The sequence below is a fragment of the Chrysemys picta genome, chromosome 3 (genome assembly GCF_011386835.1).
Source record: "Chrysemys picta bellii isolate R12L10 chromosome 3, ASM1138683v2, whole genome shotgun sequence".
NCBI lineage: Eukaryota > Metazoa > Chordata > Testudines > Emydidae > Chrysemys > Chrysemys picta.
Genome location: NC_088793.1, coordinates 205,991,018 through 206,013,551, shown reverse-complemented (window position 1 = coordinate 206,013,551; position 22,534 = coordinate 205,991,018). Strand labels below are relative to the sequence as shown.

General features: G+C 54.4%; 2 protein-coding genes across 5 annotated transcripts in view; one reads left to right on the top strand and one right to left on the bottom strand.

Annotated features, from left to right (window-relative positions):
• Window positions 1–10,115, top strand: part of TTBK1 (tau tubulin kinase 1) — a 144,411-nt gene extending 134,296 nt beyond the window's left edge. For all 3 annotated transcript variants that reach the window (XM_065589857.1, XM_065589858.1, XM_065589859.1), the window contains 2 exons: window positions 874–2,441; window positions 4,917–10,115. In XM_065589857.1, the coding sequence (XP_065445929.1) occupies window positions 874–2,441; window positions 4,917–5,322 (1,974 nt within the window). In that variant the 3' untranslated portion in view covers window positions 5,323–10,115. The remainder of the gene's footprint in view (window positions 1–873; window positions 2,442–4,916) is intronic.
• Window positions 10,116–15,730: 5,615 nt separating this feature from the next.
• The window catches only part of DHX57 (DExH-box helicase 57), a 35,060-nt gene continuing 28,256 nt past the window's right edge, over window positions 15,731–22,534 (bottom strand). For both annotated transcript variants that reach the window (XM_065589856.1, XM_005311268.4), the window contains exons 21-24: window positions 21,623–21,697; window positions 20,376–20,510; window positions 16,678–16,878; window positions 15,731–16,539 (exon numbers count right to left, since the gene is read on the bottom strand). In XM_065589856.1, the coding sequence (XP_065445928.1) occupies window positions 16,396–16,539; window positions 16,678–16,878; window positions 20,376–20,510; window positions 21,623–21,697 (555 nt within the window). In that variant the 3' untranslated portion in view covers window positions 15,731–16,395. The remainder of the gene's footprint in view (window positions 16,540–16,677; window positions 16,879–20,375; window positions 20,511–21,622; window positions 21,698–22,534) is intronic.

The following is a 22,534-nucleotide window of genomic DNA, read 5'->3' as shown; positions in this document are numbered from 1 at the left end:
GTTGACATTCAAGGCACGTTATTCTGTGCAGAGCTGCTGCCTGTTTGCCAATTCCCAGCGCAGCTCGGCAAAGAATTTGAGATTGGATTGTTCAAGTCAACAGCTATCTTGACACTGGTCCCCCGTAATACAGCCAGAAGAGATCCTGGACTCTAGCTTGCTGAATGCAACTGGGTATTGCAGGATCTTTCCAATGATTTAAACCGGGGGGTGTCAAAAAAACATCAAAGCTTAAACAGCAAAGCCCTCCGGGAGTGTTAATAGTAAAACCTACCGAAGCCTTCACTAATTGCTGATCATTGTAGTGAGGGACTGGGGAAGGAAAGAGGGGGAGCCCATGGTGGGGGGAACTAGGAGTCACTGATGGGACGGGGACACAGATAAGACAGCCAGGGAAGGGGGCGGGGAGGATGGGGATGGAAAAGCAAAAGGCCACAGCCGCGGGGCTCTAACTGAGTGGTGCTGAGTGTGACAGTAAGGTGCTGAACACAGATAATAACGAAGTTTACTCCAGAGAGGCCATATTCTCCCTTTGCTCTTTGTGGAACGAGGGGTCGGGGCGAGGGGGTATCCTCTATGGAATGAAGAGGGGGTGCGGTCCTAAATGTATACTGAGCTGTCATTCAGCCTGGAAGTGCCCGGCTGTAGAAGGAGTTGGATGCCCTAGGTGACACTGACGAGCAGGCGTACAGGAGACTGCCCGATGACAAGGACATGGTTTTGGAGGGTTGCTTTGCCTCTCGCCAGTGCCCTGGGCTAGGGGAGGCTGGTTCATGGGCATGAAGACAGACATGTCACATGACCCTTCCCGCCGTGGTTGGTGTTGTGACATTGATACTAAGTGTTTTCTTTTTTACGTCTCTCTTGTTCCAGGTGTTTACACTGAACCCTTTTGAAATGAATGGTCTGCCCAAGGCGGTGCCTTTAAATTTGCCTTATCAAGACTTTAAAAGGGATGTGTCAGACTCTAGGGAAAAGCCGAGGTTCCTCCAGCGGATAAAAAAGGTGGACTTCTCAAACATTGTCTTGACCGCTCCTTGCAAACTGCCGGCGCCCCGTCTGGAACTGAACGGGGAGTGTGAGGAGGAAGAGGAGGAGGAGGAGGACGAGGAGGAGGAGGAAGCTGGTTATCTGGGAGAAGAGATTGACATGCACAGTAGCTCCAGCAGCGACGTGAGTCAGAAAAGCACGGAGCGCAGTCAGGAAGGGGCGCCATCCACTCTGCTGGCCGATGATCAGAAAGAATCCAAGGGCCGTGCTTCCATGGCCGATGGCGATTTAGAACTGGAGGAAGGCTCCAAAACGCTGGTGTTGTTTTCCCCGGGTGACATGAAGAAGTCTCCACTCACCACCGACTTGGCGCCAGACGTCGATCTGGGGACACTCGCTGCTTTAACGCCTCAGAGCGAGAGGCCCCAGCCCCTGGGCAGCCAGCTGGATGTGTCGGAGCCCGGGACCCTGTCCTCCATCCTGAAGTCCGAACCAAAGCCTCCAGCAGCCGTTTCCACGACGTCCTCCCCCTTTACCAAAGTCGAGCGCACGTTTGTTCACATTGCTGAGAAGACCCATCTGAACGTCATGTCTTCCGGCAACCAGCTGGTGAGGCATGAGGAGTACGGCCCTCCGGGCCAACTGGAGGAGATCATCCTTGAGGAGGCGCTGGAGGAGAACCTGGGGTTGGTAGAAAATGGGAGTGCGAATTCTGGTTTAGAAGGGGGAGAAATGGAAAGCTGCGCGCTCTCGGTCAATCACATCGAAACCTCCTCGGAGATGGCAGGGGAGCCGCTGACGCTGCCCAACGGCGTGGCCCAGTCCCCGGAGGAGAGGCCGGAGCTTAAAGGCAAAGCCGCGCTGGCACTGGATTTGGAAGAAACTGGCCGGCTGGTTTCAGGAGAGCCTAGCTTAGAAAAGACCATGCTGGCGACCGAGCGCCTTACGCAAGCCGAGGCTCTCCTGGGAACGGTGAAGCAGGGCCCGAGGAAGCCTCTGAGTGCCAGATACAGAAGCCGGATTCCCATCTTGTTCTCCGAGGAGGACACCGGCTCAGACCTATCGGCCTCGCTCTCGGCCAAAGAGAGGCTTCACAAGAGGGCCAAGCAGCCTGACTTGGTTCGCCTAGTGATGGAGAGAAGGCAAAGCCGCATCCTCAGATTGGCCTCTGGCGCCTCCTCCTCGGCCTCCTCCAGCGATGAGCGGAGACGTGCCTCGGAGACCCTCTCGGCCACCGGCTCGGAGGAGGACACCCATGACTCAGACGACTCCGTCCCAAGGAGGACGGGGGAGGGGAAGGCATCCCATCCAGGAAGAGAGGGGAAAACTTTAAGCACAAAGAGCAGAATCCCTCGGCCCATCGTGCCTGCGAGGACGTTGCCGGCAGCAGTGAAGTTTGGGAGCCCAGCAGCATCGGGCAGCTCGCCGCTCGATGCAGCTCTCACCGCCAGGTCAGTCACCGGCATGGCCCTCGCTCCTCACCATGCAGGTCTCCCATCCCCTGTTCCCTCAGCCTGGCTGTGGAGTCCCCCCCCCACAACCACCCATTCCCTCGGCCTGGCTGTGGGGTACCCCCCCCACAACCTCCTCATTCCCTTGGCCTGGCTGTGGGGTCCCCCCCACACAACCACCCATTCCCTCGGCCTGGCTGTGGGGTACCCCCCCCACAACCCCCTCATTCCCTCGGCCTGGCTGTGGGGTACCCCCCACACAACCCCCTTATTCCCTCGGCCTGGCCGTGGGGTACCCCCCACACAACCCCCCTCATTCCCTCGGCCTGGCTGTGGGGTACCCCCCACACAACCCCCTCATTCCCTCAGCCTGGCTGTGGGGTACCCCCCACACAACCCCCTTATTCCCTCGGCCTGGCTATGGCGTACCCCCCCCAACTCCCCCATTCCCTTGGGCTGGCCGTGGGGTTCCCCCGATCCCCCGTTCTCTCAGCCTGGCCGTGGGGGTAACCAACTCCACGTTCTCTTGGTCTGGCCGTGGGGTATCCTTCCACCAAACCTCCTTCGCTCAGCCTGGCCATGGGTGCCCCCCACCAGCCCCCAGTTTGCTCGGCCTGGCTGTGGGGTTCCCGTCTCCACTCATCTCCTTTCACATGGGCCGTTTCTGTTCAGGGCAAACCCAGCTGTGTTTAGCTCTCAGCTCCCAGCAGCCCGGGCCTGGCCCTGGAGCCGAGTGGGGCGGGGTGGCTGCCTATGGAGAGTCGCCAGGTGTCCGGTTTTAGACCAGAACCCCCGGTCAAGAAGGGACCCGGGCGGCTCCGATCAGCACGGGTGACCGGGCCGTTAAAAACCCGGTCGGCGGCGCAGCAGGGGCCCGGGGCTAAGGCAGGCTCCCTGCCTGCCCTAGCGCCACATGGCTCCCGGAAGTGGCCGCCAGGTCCCTGCAGCCCCTAGACGCATGGAACCGCAACCAATGGGAGCTGCGGGGGCGGCACTTGCGGGCGCGAGGGCAGTGTGCGGAGCCTCCCTGGCTGTCCATGCACCTGGGGGCTGCAGGGACCTGGCGGCCGCTTCCCAGGAGCTGTGGTAAGAGCCACCAGGACCCCACACCCCAAACCCTCTCCTGCACCCCAACCCCGTGCCCCAGCCCAGAGTCCCCTCCCACACCCAAACTCCCTCCCTGAGCCTGCACACCCCCAAAACCCCCACACACACTCCAACTCCCTGCCCTAGCCCAGAGCCCCTTCCTTCACCCCAAACCCCACATCCCCAGCCCCATCTCAGAGCCTGCGCCCCCCAGCTGGAGTCCTCCCCCCCCCACACCCCAACCGCCTACTCCAGCCTGGAGCCCTCTCCTGCATCCTGAACCCCTGAGTTCTGGCCCCACCCAGAGCCCACACCCCCAGTCCAGTGCCCATACCCCCTCACACACGCCTGCCCCAGCCTGGAGCCCTCTCCCACACCCCAAACCTCTCATCCCCACCCCCACCCCAGAGCCTGCACCTCCAGCTGGAGCCCTCACCCCCCCCCACATCCCAACCCCCCTGCCCCAGCCCAATGAAAGCGAGTGAGGGTGGGGGAGAGTGAGCGACGGAGGGAGGGGGGATGGAGCAAGTGAGGGTGGGGCCTCGGAGGAGGAGTGGGGCCTTGGGGCAGGGCAGAGGCGTTCGGTTTTGTGGGATTAGAAAGTTGGCAACTCCATGTCTGTAGTGACTAGAGGGCCACATCTGTGAGGGTCCAGCACTCCCCTTGGTGCTACGCTCACCAGGGCCTGGCCTGGAGCCTGCCCCGGACCCTGGGCAGGGGGCCTGGAGCTGGCCTGGACCCCTGCACCCTGTGCTGGGCGCGGCCGGGGGTAGAGACCAGACAAGGGCAATGGGTCGGCGCCCTCTTCTCTGATCAGCACTGGGCTGGTGCCCAAAGTGCCAATGGGCCCTGTGGTGCTGGTTGCCGCCTGAGGGAGGCTGGGTCTCTGCCCAGAGAGCTGGCAGCCTTAGGAGAAGCGACCTGGGAAAGGCTGGGGAGAGAGCAGCGGCATGGATGCAGATGGCTCTTGTCCGCCTGCCTGTCCCACCATCAGCCCGTTTCTCCCACCCACCTACCCCACGGTCCATCTCCCCTGGGCCTGGCCATGAGACGCTGGCTGGTTTCCTGCAGGGCTCAGCGATGGTACAGGGGTGTGGCTGTTAACCCCAGCCTGGCCCGTCCCTAGGCCGAGCCGGGAGCCCTGCAGCCAGCCCGGCCCCAGGGGCGGCTCGGCGTCAGATCTGAGGCGGTTCAAGAAAGAAACGCCAGCCTGCGGATTGGGCCCCTGCTCTGGGCCGCAGAGACACGGCCATGTGCTGCTGGCCTTCCTGTGCGCTGGCACTGGCTGTGGTGTGCCAGTGAGAGCACCAGGGGATTGCCTGGCAAATAGCCCAGAGCCTTGGGTTTACCCCCCTCATCTCCTCTCCCCTCTCCTCTCTCTCCCTGCAGGCTTCAGAGGACAGCTGGGACTGCGCCCAGTGACTCCCCACTGAAACAGCTCCAGAGCCGGCTCCCTTGCTCCCCGAGTCCGGCTCCTCCTCCTCCCCCGTGGAGCTGTGCTCCCCCCTGGAGCCCCAGCCTGCCCCCACGCAACCTCAGTGCTTCCCCCAAAAGCCAGTCACTGTCCCGACGGGAGAGTCCTTCGCCCTCCCGGCAGCATAGGCCAGGGGCTGCCCTGCAGCGAGTTCAACCGTCTCCCCGCCCTCAACCCCGAGTCCTGGTGCGGGGGCTGCTGGGCGATCCCCCGGCCTCCCCAGGCCTGGCCAGGAAAGGACAAAGAGGGAAAACCCAGACTCCGAGCCCAGCAACCAAAGGAAGGCAAGTGTCCGCGGAAGGCAAGGCCACGGCCAGATAATGATCTTCTGCCGCCAACCCGTCAGGCTGGCTAACTCCTGCGTCTAGTGTACACTGAGCTGCCGTACACGCCGGAGCCACGAGCGGCTCGCAGCTCGCTGCACTTCAGCGCTTCACTCCCTCCCACGCCCACGCCGTCCGGAAACCGCTGCCCCCCCGCGGGCTCGGCCGCAGCGCACGCTTGCTATTGCAAACCACCAACCAGCGCCTCAGGCAGCCTGCCTAGTGCCTGACCCCCCCCCCCCCGCCCTTTTCTCCTGCTCACTTAGCAATACCAGTCTCCACTCCAGCGCGCTGACACGTGAGCTTTAGAGAGCAGCAGTCGAAGTCGGTGGAGAGGGGACCGGCGTGGGCGCTGTGCTCACTGGGAGGAGAGGGCTCTGGAACTGTAGGGAGCTGCCCCCCCCCTCCAGTGTGTTGTTCCAGGAAGCCCCCCCCGCCTCGCCTGCTGTACTTGCACTGACAGTGGTTACAACCCACCTCCTGCCCCGCAAGCCAGGGAGCGCCGCTCGCTGAGTAAGGAGAGCAGGCCAGGCGGAGAGGAGCTGCAGGTATCTCTCAGCAGGCGGGCGGGGAAGCGCACCTTTACCAGCTGCTGCAGGGAGCCGGGCACCGGTGCTCAGTGACGCCCCCAGGCCAGTCTGTCTGTGGCGGCAGGTGGGTTTGTGTGACCAAGCCCGGGCTGCACTGACAGCTTGCCAGGGGCCCAAGGGCTAGGGGGGCAGATTGCAGCCACCTCCATCTAGGATAGCAAACTGTGCCCCATGGAGACTACCGGGCCCAGCATGCAGCAGTCCCGGTGCAGCCGAGGGGGGGCCAAAACAGCTTTTCCTGCTGTCCCCAGCTGCAGCTCCACACTAAAGAGGTGGGTGTCACTGAATGCCTTTTGTGCGGGTGCCCCTGCACCGAACTGCCTTGTGCTTTGTCGTCACACTGCCAGGTGGTGGTGGTGGGGGGGGCTGCACAGTGGCTTTACCACTGCAGGGGGGTGACTCTTGTGTACTACAGCCAGGTGCTGCTGCTTTGCAGCCAGAGATGGGCCGGCCCGTTACTGATACACTAGCGTATAACTAGCTGATTTGGGCAGGTGGGGTTTATGGCTTCCTCCGCCTGCACTCTCAGCCCAAACGATGTGAATGTAGTGGCAGGGTCAGATTAAGGCCCCAGTTCCGGATGTCACGTGACCCCTGCCGACCCCCAGCTCTCATTTTAAAACCCTTTTAGCCTTCACGGCTGGGAAGCAATGCGCGAAAACCATGAGCCACATGTAACCGATGCCGCCATGTCTGCCTGAGTCTGCAGAGAGTCGGAGAGAGGCAAAATGTTCCATTCATCTCCACGGGGGCAACGCTCTGGGGAGCCCTACCTGCGCCACGCCAGCACTGGGGGCTGAGAGCGGCAGAAGAATACAACACGTGCTGCCCGCCCAGGCCTGCAGAGGCACCCAGCTGCCGGTGTAAAGATTCGGTGCGTGGTAAAGACTAATAAGGCCAGGGCTGGCCTACAGCGCGCTCTGGCTCACAGGGTAAGGGAGCTCACTGCAAGACTAGGCATTAAAAACAGCCAAATGCAAGGTCATATTCCTGACAACCAAGACTGCAGCTCACACTTCTAGGGGTCATGCAGGGCTAAACGGGAATATCAAGTAGACACGGGGGGTGAGCTGACCTCTCTGTACAGCATGAGCAGAGTTGCCAACACTTGCAATTTTAGTGTCTCTCCCTCTCTCATTATTCGGGGTTTTCCTTGAAGCCTCCGTTGCTGGAGCCATGCAAATCTCAGCCTCCAGAGTTTTTTAAGCCGAGCGCTAGACCTCCTGGTTTCGGACGGAAACGTAAAACCGTAACCCAGCGGCTGCCTCCAGGCCCAGGCCCAGCAGGCCCAGGGAAAGCCCCCCACACCGAATTGTTTAGTTAAAGGTCAGACGTAACCAAGCCCTCCTGCTTTTAGGCTGCGTGGGCTTCGGGACACAGCATCAGTGAGCCCATAACTGGCCCCTGTGTCCTGGGCTTGGGGGGGGGGGGGGGGGGGGGGGGGGGCCACACGGCCAGGAGCTGTTACACATTGGAAAGGGTTCAGAGAAAAGCCACACACATGTTTAAATGGCTGGAAAACCCTCCTGCCAGCACTGGGACTGAGCAGCAGGCTGGCACCATGCTCCTTCCATAAACCCTGCCTGCCCCGGAGCGCCTGCCTCCTCCGGGTTAGGAGAGACACAACAGGCCTAGGCAGGGGGACATGGGGAGGGAAATGCTCTGAGTGAGGGGCAGAGCCGGCCCCAAGGCTAGGAGAGCAGAGGCAGCACAAAGGGCCCTGAGGCTGGCCAGAGGGAGGGCAGAACAGCGGTACACAGAGACTGACCTGATTGGGGGAAGGGATAGCTCAGTGGTTTGAGCATTGGCCTGCTAAACCCAGGGTTGTGAGTTCAATCCTTGAGGGGGCCACTTAGGGATCTGGGGCAAAAATCAGTACTTGGTCCTGCTAGTGAAGGCAGGGGGCTGGACTCGATGACCTTTCAAGGTCCCTTCCAGTTCTAGGAGATGGGATATCTCCATTAATTTATTTACTGTGGGCGACGGGCAGCAGCAGCCGGGCATTGTATCCGTGGTTCAGGCAGTGTGTGACTATAAACGGGGACAAACTCGCTGCCGCGTGGGCCGTGATACCTCACGTTGATGCCAAGGGCAGTGGGCTGGGGCCCTGAGCCTGCTGCCTTCTCCCACTGCTGTCTACCCTTCGTAGCTTCTCCAGTCCCTGCCGTGGCCCTGGCCCCAGGCTGTATGCAGGCTGGACATACCCACCCCGTTAGGAGGCCTTGTCTACACACACACGTGCACTGGCTTAGTTAAGCTGGTGCAGTCAAACCCGTGGCCACCCTGCCGTGGACACGCTTGTTTTGGTTTAAGCCCAGCTTACTGTGGGTTCACATAACCTGTTCCCAAGCAACTTTAGCTGAACGGCAATAAGCCCCTTTTACACTGGGTGCTCCACCTCGGGGCTGGCACTGATTTAACTAATGGGGCTCCGTTTACACCTTTAGCCCAGTGCACCGTCTCTCTGTATTCACACCCCGGCAGGCACAAACGTAACACAGCGCGAAGGCCACTTTGAACCATGAGCTGAGCGTCTGCACCCCCTCCCTGCCTCAGGCTAGACGCCCACCTTGGTGAGCGGAGCAGGCTGAGGGGCTTCGCTCGCCTGCAGGGGGCCAGCCGAAAGCTACAGGCAATACACCCATAGCTGGGGCCTCTCTGCAGGCCTCCCACTGCCTCTCCAGCGTTGGGGCCTAGCCTCAGGTACGCCCCTCGCTGCCCAGTACCCGCTACCGCTGCCCCCATGCAGTCCCCTTGAGGAGCAGCGGAAGCAGCTGTACTGGTGGAGCCCAGCCTGCATGGGAGGGGGTTTGCTCTGCTCCAGGCTGCCCCCAGGCCAGTAACAGCGGTGATGGCGTCATTGCCCCAGAGCATGAGGAAGTGCACAACACGCGGTGATCCCGAGTGCCCACCGCTGGCCAGCGCTAGCTGGGTGCTGCTTTTTATCTGCCCCGGGGTCACACCAGTGCAAAGCTGTTAAAAGTGGGGCTAGTTCCCCCTCAGAGATGGGCTCTGCGTCCGCATGGTGGCTGGGTTGGGGCTGATGGCCAGAAGCCGGGCCCGTGGCCCCCACCTTGTGTGCGCTATTCACTGCATTGTTCCCTCCTTCTAGCAGCTTTGCTCCTGGCGGGGCCTGTCCAGTCAGTCCCTCTTGCTGTCTCGGGGTTTAGGGGCTGTCAGACCCTGCAGACCTTTCTGAGATAGCCCCTCTAGCCAGCCCCTGCAGCCAGCACTGCCTGAGGTGGGGGGAGGGGGAGCTTGCAGAAAGAACAAGGATTTTTCCTTCCTTTTGTTCACACAGCTGTAAATAAACAAAGTCACACGCTGTACGTTAATGCGCCCTCAGCCCACGGCGCAGAGCCACCGGTGAGGCTGCTGCTGAATTCAGGGCTCTAGTCTCCCCTTTGGACCTCAAACCTGTCCCAGCAGGAATGGAGGTGAACGCGCCGCCCCTGAGCCGTGAGATCACCCCCGCACCAGCGGGCCTCTAGGGTGCTTATGGGGCCCCCGCGGTGCTCACTGGCAGAGACTGGGGGGGCTTGCGCTGTCCCTTACACCATGGAAATGCTCTCCTCCCGCTTACACCCACTGGAGTCAGCCGCACGGCCGGCCCTGTATTCCCTGAGTGCCGGCAGGGAGCATACATGGGGCTCAGGGGGATTGTGAGGGAAAGCCAGGGAAACAGTATCTTTGGAAACAGGTGTCACTGCCCCGGTGCTGTATTACGTGCTGGCACCTTTGTCGCACTCTGTCCGAAGTGATGGCACCTGGCTCTTAACTGCAGACGCTACACCTGGAGCAACTCTGTTAATTTCCTTCTCAGCCAAGCAAAGTGTTCGGACCGGGAGCCAGGCCTTCTGCTCCCCGGTCCTGTCTGCTCGGCCCTGCTCCCGGGGCCCATGGCTCCACCTCCATCCGTTCTGCGCATTCGTTAGGAAAGCCACTCTAGAATGTTTACACATCGCAACTAGAATGTACAACTACCACCAAGGACGGCGAAGCTGGGCTAACTGCATGGCAACCGTCTCAGCCATCCAGCCTGGCATGCGTCACAGAGACCCTGCTGTGTACAAATCCACCTGCCAACCGCCGGATCATGTCCTGGACCAGCTGATGATGCATCAGACGCAGCTGTCATCATTAGATTTGTTCTGAAAAGGGGATTGTCAATCATGCCATTAAAAGCCTGCCTATCTTTTCATTGGTGTCTTCTGCCCTTTATTTGGTTTCATGCAGGTGATGTGCTGTTAGGGAACGGAGCCCATCTCTTCGCGTGACAGCAGAAAGGTACCTCTGGGAAAATCCCGTTACATAAAGTTACAGGTGTTTCAACCGGAGCCCGGAGTGGTTTCCCAGTCCTCTAGCTAGGGTCACCTCATGGCAACCTGCCCCCACTGCATCATTCCCAAGTTCCCCAGAGAGCTCAAAGTTTTCTGATTCCTCTCGAGGTCTCCACAACAGTCTGTTCTCCCCTCCATACTGCACCCACTCCCCATCTCTCCGCTGTACCCAGCCAGAGCATTCCCTGAGTCCCAGGCTTTGCTCAATGGCTACACTCCCTACCTATGGGGACTCTCCTTAGCCCCTGCAGGCCCAGCCTTGGGTGAGAGAAGGGTCCTCAGGCCCTGGCCGCTCCCTGCTGGGTCCACTCTAACCTATGCTTCATGACTTTCCCTCCTCAGCATGCCCAAGCAGACGCTGCTCCTCTGCAGACTGTGTTCCTTATGGGGAGCAAGGCTGACGGCCCAACAAGGGAGGAGAGGGGTTTGAGAGCCAGAATGATTCTGAGATGTCTGGGGGAAGGAGCGTGGCAGCAGAGTCAGGCATGGAGAGCGAGGGCCTTTTAGCCAGCAAGTGCACATCCGTCTGCGATGCATTCAGGTGGAGGAACCAAGGGCTGGTAGAAGCCTACATGCCTTGTGGACATGGATGAGCCCATTGACACCGTGTACTTCAGAAAGCCTTAGACCATGTTCCTTCACCAAAGGCTTGTAAGCAAAGTGAGCGGTCCTGGGATCAGAGGGAAAGGCCTCTCCTGGATCAGTGGCTGGTTAAAAAATAGGAAACAAAGGCTAGAAGTAAAAAACAGAGGTAAATAATTTGCCAGAGAATGCTGTGAAGGCCACAGGATGGTGGCCCTAGCCTCTGTTTGCCAGAAGCTGGGAATAGGCGACAGGGGATGGATCACTTGATGATTCCCTGTTCTGTTCGTTGCCGCTGTGGCACCTGGCATTGGCCACTGTTGGAAGACAGGATACTGGGGTAGATGGACCTTTGGTCTGACCCAGTATGGCTGTTCTTAAATAACAGGGTCCCTCAAGGAGCTGTCCTGGGACCGGTGCTGTTCAACATACTTATAAATGATCTGGAAAAGGGGGTAAACAGGGAGGTGGCAAAGTTTGATACAAAATTACTTAAGTCGAAAGCAGGCTGCGAAGAGCTACAATGGGATCTCGCAAACTTGGGTGACTGAGCAACAAGATGGCAGATGAAATGCTGTGTTGAGAAATGCAAAGTAATGCACATTGGAAAACAGACTCCCAACTATTCATATAAAATGACGGGTCTAATTATCTGTTACCACTCAAGAAAGATCTTGGAGTTATTGTGGATAGTTCTCTGAAAACATCCACTCAATAGGCAGCGGCAGTCAAACAAGTGAACAGAATGTTAGGAAGAGGCTAGATGACGGGATGGATCACTCGATGCCTTGTTCTTTTAATTCCCTCTGAAGCGTCTGGTCCCGGCTGCTGCTGGACGGCAGGACATTGGGCTAGATGGACCATTGGGCTGACCCAGTCTGGCCGTTCTTATGTAGCTCCAAGGCGGGGGTGGGATCAGAGCATGAGTCCTGGGTGCAGCGCTCAGCCCCGCACAGGAGGAGGCGGGGAGTGGGACATCCCACAGGGGGACAGAGGACAAGCTCTGAGCTGGGGGGGTTCCCATGTGGTAAATGGGAAGGAATGAAAAGGGGATGGTTGGAAAAGCAGGATTCAAGACATGTAGGCAAGAGAAGCGCTAGTAGTGGCCTGCTGCAGGGCAGCGCCCCGTGCCCCTCTCCAGCCCCCCGAAGGGCCTCAAACCGCTCCCGCCCTCTGACTCTCAGCCTGCCTCACCTTACAGAAGCATCCATCAGTCTCCTGGCTCACACTCCCTGGCCCTGCCTTGGAGCAGAGTCCAATGGCCCCGCACAGTGGCAGGCGTCACACAAAGCTGCCTCGGACCCTGTGCCATACGTCCTGGCTTGCTTTGTGGCAAGACCAAGTTGCATGGCACTGCCCTTCCCAGGCCTGGCTGCCGGCGCTGCCGTGTTTCCAACACTGGGACTGGTGGGGATCAACTGGCTCAGCTCCGGGTGAGACGCTCTGGGCCAAGCCAGCGGCCGGGTGCGCGCGTTGAGGGCCTGGGGGTTGCTGTCCTTCCCAGAGGGGTTACATTCCAATGTGGGCAGACGTTTGGAACCTCAGGCCATGGGGCGCTCACAGATCAGTTGGCTACAGCGGGTTGCAAGCACTAGGTGCATAACAATACAGTAAGGAACCAAGCTTCAGTGACTGCGCAATGTGGTGACTGCAGCCTTAACCCGAACGGGTCTCAGGTCCCACCGATTCCCCATTGCCCACAGGCTCAGCTGGTTCCAGGTGGCAGCTCCCAACCCCGGGCAGCGACTGCGGGCGGCTGTGCCCACGGTCCTGCCAGCTCCCAGCAGGTCTGTGTGATTCGTGTAACGCCACTCGGCAAGTGGGGCTCAATCCTGCTCTCGGTGAGCTGGAGCTGGAGACCTACTAGGACCAAGCAGTGATAGGGGCTGTTCCCGCCCCCAACCCCCCCTTGGCTCAGCTGTCTGCTCTGGCCTCCCCTTTGGCCTGTGAGCTCTTGGGGGGCAGAGCCTGCCCCTTACTGTGCTGTCCTCCCCCAGCTCAGAGACCTAAAGGCCAGGAATTCCCCTTCCCCCGATCTGCCTCCACCTGTGCTGAGCCTGCAAGGCTCCCGCGGAAGGGAAGTGTCTGGGGGGCAGGGAGATACAGGGAGAGAGGAGAGGAGGGGACCAGCTGCTGTCCCAGGCTCAAGCTACCGAGGGGAGAGCTGGGGCCGGGCACCAGCCCAGACAAGGTGCCAAGCTGGACCCCAGGCCTGAGGCTCGCTCTGTGTACGGAGCAGGGGGACAAAGGCGCGGCAAAGGTGGGGGCTGGTTTATTTGCCGGCGGCGGTGTTGTGGGACGGGGGAAAGAAAAAGCCCACGCCAGGCACCGCGCCCGGACCCAGTGGGGCTGCCCCAGCAAAGGCGATGGGGCGGGAGTGAAGCCCTGGGTGGGCAGGGCGGCCGGACACACCCCATGAAAGGGAGCCGACAGAGCCGGGACACTGGGACCCTTTCCTGGCAGCGAAGGCGAGGAAGGGTTAATGGGGGCGCTCTGGGCCACAAAAGAGCAACTTGATAAAAAGAAACTGACATGAAATTTAGACTAGAAAAAAACCCAGATTAACGGTGCTGGCAGAGCACAGCCCGGCCTGGGATGAGCTTTCCACACAGCGCTCTGCCAGTGCCCCTCACTCCTGACCCTGCTAGCCCAGCCCTGGGCTCCACTCCCTCCCCACTGCTCTGCCAATGCCTCTCAGGCCTGACTTGATGCCCCTGGCCCTGGAGTCGTCCCCCTCCCGCAGCTCTGCTGATGCCCCTCAAGTCCGACCCGCAGTTTTCCCTATTACATGGTGTTTACCAGCCTCCTTGATTACTAACCGCCTAGAAAGTGTTGCAGCAGCCTCGTGCACTAGAACCTCACCCTGCTTCTGTCCCGAAATATGCATTAAACGCCTCTGTCAGACAAACCTCAGCAGCGCCACGTTACGTCACAGCTCATGCCCCCAACCTCTGCAGCCTTCTGAACTGAGAAACCTCAACGCCATAGTCCTCGGAACGGAGAGTAACCACATGGTCAAGCTCTCAGCAGGCTCTTCTGAGCTGGGAGAGGCCAGCTCTGCTCACATAAGATCTTTGTGTTCAGAGGATCCCCTTCATGTTATGACCTTATTTCAAACCAGGACTGAGGCCTGGAGTAAAATTCTCCAGTTAATTCTTGGTAACCAGGCACTGCTGCCATGCACGGAGCAGGACCTCTAGTGCTCTCACTTTGGAAGGCAGCTACTGGCTCTCAGCGCTCTGTCACAGGCCGGCACAAAGGTTCAGAATCTTCCTCTTTGCCAAGGCGTACTGGGTTCATCCAGCCGTTAGAGCCTCTCATGCTAGCCCGGCCCTTCTTCACAGCGGTGGTGGGGCTGCAGTCACATAGGAGCACACGAGTCATGCTAAAAGAGAGGACGAGCTCTGGAAAGCGAGACGTGTCTGTGGCCAGAACTGTTACACGTTTCTCCTTCCAACAACTCTGACGCTGAAAGAATCCAGCTGCAAGTGGCCCCCTGGACCCCTAAGAGTGCAGGATGTCGCCGCTTGGAATCGCAAGGTACCAATTCCAGCTCCAGGGGACAGCCCCACACTAGCTCTGATCATGGGAGCTCACTGAACAGCAGTGGTGCTGCAGCAGTGCATGTCGTGGGAGGGACTGGAAGTACCTCAGGTGGGATCGGACTCGGCAGCTAGCCCCTCCTGCTACTCACACCACTGCAGCAACACGTCTATTTTTAGTGAATTCGCTCGCTCCGAGCTACCCGGGGTACGTCTCCTTGCGCCGCGAATCACAGCCCTGCTCCAGGTGCCGACACACCCTAGTCAGTAGGGCTATTGGCCTTGAATGACCCAAGCAAAACTTTGTGCTAACCCCATTACAGGCAGGAGACCAGCATGAAAAGGGACAGAGCAATAATCCTTTAGCCTTCACTGCAAGAACACAAAACGGGAGGGAGAGCGGAAGGACACCAGCGGTGACAGCAACATCTCCATCACTTTCAGGTGAATGTGAAATGGGGCATCAGCTTTCCTTTCTCAGCTCCAGTTGCGGGACCCTAGTGCCGGTACCAGGTAAAAGCTGCTTCTCATGAGTTAGTGGCTGGTAAATCTTGGAGAGGCATTTCCCACAGGCCTGGGAAGGATTCTTTTCTCTCTCCCCACTTGCTTCTAGATGAGCACATGGCAAATGAGCAAACGGGATTTGTCTGCACAACTGTTCTGCTCACAGATCTAGCTCAAGGGGCACTGTCTGTTTGCTTCCTGCATTTTCAGTGTTTGTACTGCTACTGCCTCAATGGTTAGCCTGTTTTCCATGGAGGGATATGTCCACACTAGAACTTTTCTTGGTATAACTTATGTTGCTTAGGGGTGTGAAAAAACCACCTGTGAGTGACCTAAGTTACACGGACCGAAGCGCCCGTGTGGACAGCGCTGTGTCGGTGGGAGACGTCTGCTCTATTTAGTGCTTAAGGAGAGCAGGTGGTGCATGTGGAGGAAGGAATGAAGCCTGAAGCTTGCACTGTCTTGGCTCTCTCTCCGCTCACCCGCTGATCATCAAGGAGGTGCTATAGCTTTTGAGTCAAGAATGAACGATGGGGACTGCCCCAGTTCGTCCCCCATCCCCAGTTCTGCCCCCATCTCCACCTTCAGCCCAAGCTCCTCAGCTGTGGAAGCCTTGGCTGTGCAGTAATGGGTGGGGGGGCATGGACAGATTCCATTACTGGTATGGGAGAGAAGTTTGGGCACCACTGCTCTATAACAATCGTGGTGCAACCCCACTACACCCGGGCAGGATACGAAATCGTAGTGGGACTTGTCAGAGCCAGGTTCAAACAAGCACAAACATTCAGCTCAATGAATAACTAGGGGCAGACCCGCTTAGCACACTGATGAGGGACCAACACACTTAGTTTTAAAGACAATCCACTAGTTTAATGATCAACTCACGTACCAGTCCTTAAATTGAGCTCATTTAACATCTGCTGTATCCTAAAATGATTGATAAGTGCAGATATCAGACTCAACAGCGGGGGAAGGTGCAATTCTTGGCCAAGTAGTTTATACTGAATTTAGAAAAGTTCTGGGCAGCCTGACCAGGTAACGCGCGCTCTCTCGCTCTCTCCGCCCAGGTAATTATGTTGCTCCAAGGGCAAGCTGCATGGCACGTGATTCCTTGATCTTCCTCAAGAAAGTCAGCTGAAAGTGCTATGCTGGAAAAAATACAACACTGACCAAAATGAGACTATATAAAACATACTCCCAGCACTGAACAGAATTCATTTTTTTTTTTAAACAAATTCTAGGCTTTTCTTCTCTGATTTGGAGTTTTCTATTACTATCACGAGAATTGCCAGCTTCCCACTCCCTAGTTTGTTCCGTGAGCCCTTTCATTTTTGGCAGAAGCCATTTTGCTTAGGTTTATTTCTTTGACTATTTTCCGAAAGCTAAAATGGCATTTACCAGTTTAGCTCTACCCGGATCAGCGCCACACTCTGACAGTACAAAACCATTGCGGTACCAGAATCCATTTCCGAGCAGCAGTTAGCAGTGGGTCTTTAGAAAAGTGCTTCTCAGATTACTGGGTGGTCACAAGCTTTACAATCATACTAATGATACGGGATCCTCGCGGGCACGTGCATAAATCCATGCTGGGATTCTTGATCTTATCCTGGAGTAGCTGGTCTAGTTCACAGCGCAGTTCTTTCACCAGCTCTGCCACCTGAAGCAAACAGGGAAACACCCCCCCCAAATATCATGAAATGACTTCTCCTCTGTACTCTACACCTGCATGTTCTGCGTGTTGCAGAAGCAGAGCAAGGTTTGAAGCACTCACAATCTTGCTCGTGGGTTTCATTACCTGGTGGGAGGCTGCTGCGAAACGAATCCATCCGTCATCAAGCGAAATGACAAACTCCCCCCGTTGCAGCTGCACGTGGACCTGCCCTCCTCCAAACAAGACCAGCGGGTACACCGACACCATGCTGCAGTCCCGGATGAACACACGGCTGGTTTTGATCTTCTCGTGGTACACCAAGTAGGGGCTGTCAAAGTGCCTGGTCTGGAACATTCAATGCCAGAAGATTGCAGTCAGTTAGGAGTAAGAATGGTGATTACATTAGTGTCACTGAGCGCACATGTTCAGTCAGTTAAGGAATAAAACTAATTCCCATTCCCCTGCAGATTACGGGCTTGCTCGCTGCCCTGTGCATATAAAACAGCATATACAATTTATTTTTATTATAAAAAAACAAACCTTAAATGTTTTAGACACACGAACGTCTCTTATCAAAACATATTTCACACTTAAAACTACAGGGTTTATTAAACTGAGGGATTAACTGCAGTTACTGAATTAAATTGATTATTTCACATCCGCCTGGGAACATTTTCAAATATGCCTAAACAAAAGTGACTGGCACTTCAGTTCTTACTCGCTTGTCTCTTGAAAAAGATCCAGTCTCCTAAGTTACTCGGGCTGACCTATTGTGCCATATTGATAAAGCTTGGCCTCAAACGTTAGATGTTTTCCCCAATTCTTTCTTTATACAGAAAAGCAGCCTCTAACTCAGTGTTTGTGATAGAAGCTCATGGAGTCAGTATATTTATTTTGTTATTTCAATGTTCTAAGGCAGTGGTTCTCAAACTTGTTCCGCCGCTTGTGCAGGGAAAGCCCCTGGTGGGCTGGGCAGGTTTGTTTACCTGCCGCGTCCGCAGGTTTGGCCGATCGCGGCTCCCACTGGCCGCGGTTCGCCGCTCCAGGCCAATGGGAGCTGCAGAAAGCGGCATGGGCCGAGGGACGTACTGGCCGCCGCTTCCCGCAGCCCCCATTGGCCTGGAGCAGTGAACCGCAGCCAGTGGGAGCCGCGATTGGCCAAACCTGTGGACACAGCAGGTAAACAAACCGGCTCAGCCCGCCAGGGGCTTTCCCTACACAAGCGGCGGAACAAGTTTGGGAACCACTGTTCTAAGGGGTAAGTTTAGGCTTTAACATATTTTGTTTTTAATTCAGAGTTCATTTTAAACAGATGCATTTTAAAAAGAAAAACGTATAATTTCAACAAGATCAAAAAAATCCAATTTAAATAAAAAATCTGACTTTTTTCAAAATCATCATTGATTTTTATCCACCCTGGGTGGTGGGACAGGCCATTGGCTCTGCTTGTTCTCCCCTCCGGTCTCATTCTACTGAGACAGGTGCCTCTATTCATCCTGTGATATCTGTGTCCCTTTTGAGCACCACAGACTGACAGCAAGGATGGGGAGGAGCGGCTGGATGCATGGTGCGCTCTCCTCCGGGGAGGGGGGATTGCTGGTAAGAATCTACCTGGGAGTCACTGCCCGCTTCCTCCGCACAGCCGCCCTTCCCGCGAGTGCAAGAGGGTTTTGCTGCAGCTGCTCGCAGGGACCACATGGCATTGATTTGTTTGTATTTCTAAAACGTGCCATTGCAGAGCTCACAATGTCACGTATAACATAATCCTGTCTCCTCCACCTCGTCTCCCGTGCGCGCTCTCTTCTGCCCTTCATCAGAATCTCCCACAAATGTCTACGCCTCTTCCATACTGCCCCTGCTCACAGTATGGCCTCCCTGAGCTAATCCTCTAGGACACTACCCTCTTGTCTTTCCAATCTCTCCTCAGGACCCACCTCAGCAACAGGGCCTATAGGAAATCCGCCAATTACTGACAGTGCCTTCACTTCCCCACACCCAGGTAGGATAGCAAGGAGTGTTTGAGGGGTAAGTAGTTCATTCTTATGTTAGTTTAGACTCAGACTGATTCACCAGGATAGATTTATAAACACTTAAGTTTTACAATACTCCAATAGGCTATTATATTTAACAATCTAATATGGATTTTTAACAGCTAATTTGTATCCTCGAAAAGGAGAACAGCGTTACCTCATGTACCACTTTAATAAAAAGAACACCCGTTCAATGGTAGGTTTCCCTCATGTTATCTTTATTAATGGGAGATCATCAACTTCAAAGAAAATTATTGCATTTGATCTCATAAGAACATAAGAACGGCCGTACTGGGTCAGACCAAAGGTCCATCTAGCCCAGTATCCTGTCTACCGACAGTGGCCAATGCCAGGTGTCCCGGGGGAGTGAACCTAACAGGGAATGATCAAGTGATTTCTCTCCTGCCATCCATCTCCATCCTCTGACAAAGAGAGGCTAGGGACACCATTCCTTACCCATCCTGGCTAATAGCCTTTAATGGACTTAACCTCCATGAATTTATCCAGTTCTCTTTTAAACGGTGTTATAGTCCTAGCCTTCACAACCCCCTCAGGCAAGGAGTTCCACAAGTTGACTGTGCGCTGGGTGAAGAACTTCCTTTTATTTGTTTTAAACCTGCTGCCCATTAATTTCATTTGGTGGCCCCTAGTTCTTGTATTATGGGAATAAGTAAATAACTTTTCCTTATCTACTTTCTCCACATCACTTATGATTTTATATACCTCTATCATATCCCCCTTTAGTCTCCTCTTTTCCAAGCTGAAAAGTCCTAGCCTCTTTAATCTCTCCTCATATGGGACCCGTTCCAAACCCCTAATCATTTTAGTTGCCCTTCTCTAGTGCCAGTATATCTTTTTTGAGATGAGGAGACCACATCTGTACGCCGTATTCAAGATGTGGGCGTACCATCGATTTATATAAGGGCAATAACATATTCTCCGTCTTATTCTCTCCCCCCTTTTTAATGATTCCTAACATCCTGTTTGCTTTTTTGACCGCCCCTGCACATTGCGTGGACGTCTTCAGAGAACTATCCACGATGACTCCAAGATCTTTTTCCTTATTAGTTGTAGCTAAATTAGCCCCCATCATATTGTATGTATAGTTGGGGTTATTTTTTCCAATGTGCATTACTTTACATTTATCCACATTAAATTTCATTTGCTATTTTGTTGCCCAATCACTTAGTTTTCTGAGATCTTTTTGAAGTTCTTCCCAGTCTGCTTTGGTCCTAACTATCTTGAGCAGTTTAGTATCATCTGCAAACTTTGCCACCTCACTTTTTACCTCTTTCTCCAGATCATTTATCTCATATGAAGAAGTGATACTGTGCATTTCAACAGTGAATTATTTACAAATAAAGTATTTCAGTGGTAGAAATATGAGCCCACATATTCAGTCAATTTGCCTGTGTAAAGATGCTACATGCATAAACAGTTGCCATTTCATGCACAATTCCTGAGATTGCATGGACAATTGTGGTGGTCCTACAGGCACAACCCCCTGCAATTGCGGTAACTCCGCATGAATGTGTGTTCTTGCAATTGTGAAAGTCTGGGCCATGAAGTTGCTTGACCCTACAAACTTAACTTCATAATTTGAGTTTCTGTCGTCTATTGTAACAGAGGTTCTTACCTGTGATCTGTGCCATTCTTTAAAACCCACCACTGAGAGGATTTCAATCATGCCGTTGCTGTATTTTTAAGACTGGTCAGTGCTCTAGTTCATAATCCAAGCAGCATTTAGTTGAAGTAATGTCTTTTTTTAAAATGTAGACAATGTATTTTACTGAGTTGGAAAAAAATCCTTACTTGATAATTCACCGAGGAAGGATGAATGTGAACGTAACCGTCATTTTTTGTAACGAACTTCAACTCCTCTGCCTTTGGGTGCAATTTAACTGCTCCTGCACTGGTATACTGGTATTTCCCCTCGGGGGTTTTCACCTAAAAATGAAGATAATAAATAGTAACAAAATAAATCTCTCTCTTTCTCTCTCACACCTCCTGCCCCAAGTAAGCAGTCTTTCCCCACGTCTATTACTATGGCAACACCAACACGAATCATAGAATATCAGGGTTAGAAGGGACCTCAGGAGGTATCTAGTCCAACCCCCTGCTCAGACCAGGACCATCCCCAACTAAATCATCCCAGCCAGGGCTTTGTCAAGCCTGACCTTAAAAACCTCTAAGGAAGGAGATTCCACCACCTCCCTAGGTAACCCATTCTAGTGCTTCACCACCCTCCTAGTGAAAAAGTTTTTCCTAATATCCAACCTAGACCTCCCCCCTTAGTATTACAGTAGACATTAAGAAAGGCTTCTGTGTTGCATTCCAGCTTGCAGCTAACCCAATATTTTCAGTTGCTCGTAACTCTCAAACAAATGCCTTTTAGGATATGGTTTTGCTTGGTCTCAGCCCAGAGGTGACTTTGGAAGCATCTAGACCCCATTACCAGAGTACTGTCAGCACTCTGCAAAACTACTCGATACAGTTTGGGGGTCGGTTTTAAAACGTTCCAGCTTTCGTCCCAGAATTCATTTCCTTCTGCTCATGTTCAGACTGTGGCGTATGGTGGTTCCTGATGCATGCGCCTGGCATCTTAAGATCACTCTCAAAATAGAAGTCTTGGAATAACAGCAGTAGCCGGCTACATGAGTTTGTAAACGGGAGTTCAGTTGCCAAGGCCTAAAGCAATAGGGGCAGCATGCTCGGTGGAGATATCATAGCCTTAAACTGGAGGCAGTCTGTCTCCTGCTGAGAATAGCCCACCTTGATTGATTACGCTCGTTAGAGTTGGTATGGCAACACCCATTTTTTCATGTTCTCTGTGTATATCTATATATCTTCCTACTGTACTTTCCACTGCATGTATTTTCCATTCCGATGAAGTGGGTTTTAGCCCACGAAAGTTTATGCTCAAATAAATTTGTTAGTCTCTAAGGTGCCACAAGTACTCCTCATTCTTTTTGCAGAATCAAAGCATTCAGTACAGATCTGCCACTCAAAAGGGAGCGGGACGCAAATGAAGATGGAAAAGGAAAAAAGCACCCTCTTACCTGGACAACATTGGGATACAGAGCAGCACATAATATTGCTGATATCAACTTGATGTTCTCTGCATTAGAGTTTGCCTGTGAAATAAATACATACAATAAGTACTGCAATTCCAGGTTACTACCTACATGCCTTATACCAGTGACCCTTCAATGAAAACCAGGAATTTCTTGATTCACTATAGAACATGACTTCATATTAAAACTAAATTACTGACACTGTTGGTATCATCCTTTTGAGCCAACTATGTAACTTCATATTAGGAGCAGTTAATGGATTCTGCACTCTTGACTATACTTTTTTTTAACCTTTAATTAAACTAAATTGCCAATTAATTTGCAATAGTTAATATGTTTGTCAGAGCTAATCTGGACACTCCTCAAACATTTATTCCATGCTACTAAGTAGTTGATTCCTAGGGTAAATCACAAACCATCCCAGGTCCGCACGATGATGTAGTCTCACCATTCTATGCTTGGTGTCCTGCTCCAGACCTGCCAGTCGGCATAAGGAGATTCCACAGCTATTAAAACCTACATCAGCTGTCTCTACTGCTCCATGCGGCCTGCGTGATCTCCTTAGCAAAGCACACTCCTGCTTTCATAGGGCTGAAATGCCCTCAACCACATCTAATACCCAGTATCTATCTCCTGTTCCCAAAATGAGAGTTGCATTAATTGCAACATTTGGTATCAGTGCACAGATAATATGGCCATGAATGAGGTATATGAACATATCTAGAATAGGTCATTGCTCCAGGTTGGATCCATGCCTTCACACTGTTTGGAATGTAGGCCATAGACAGCAACCTAGTGTGCACCAACCTGGAAGTGGGTTACTTTACTGACTTGGTGGGCTAAGATCACATCTGCACATGTGCCCAGAAAGAACAGACAAGTTATCCCACAATATGC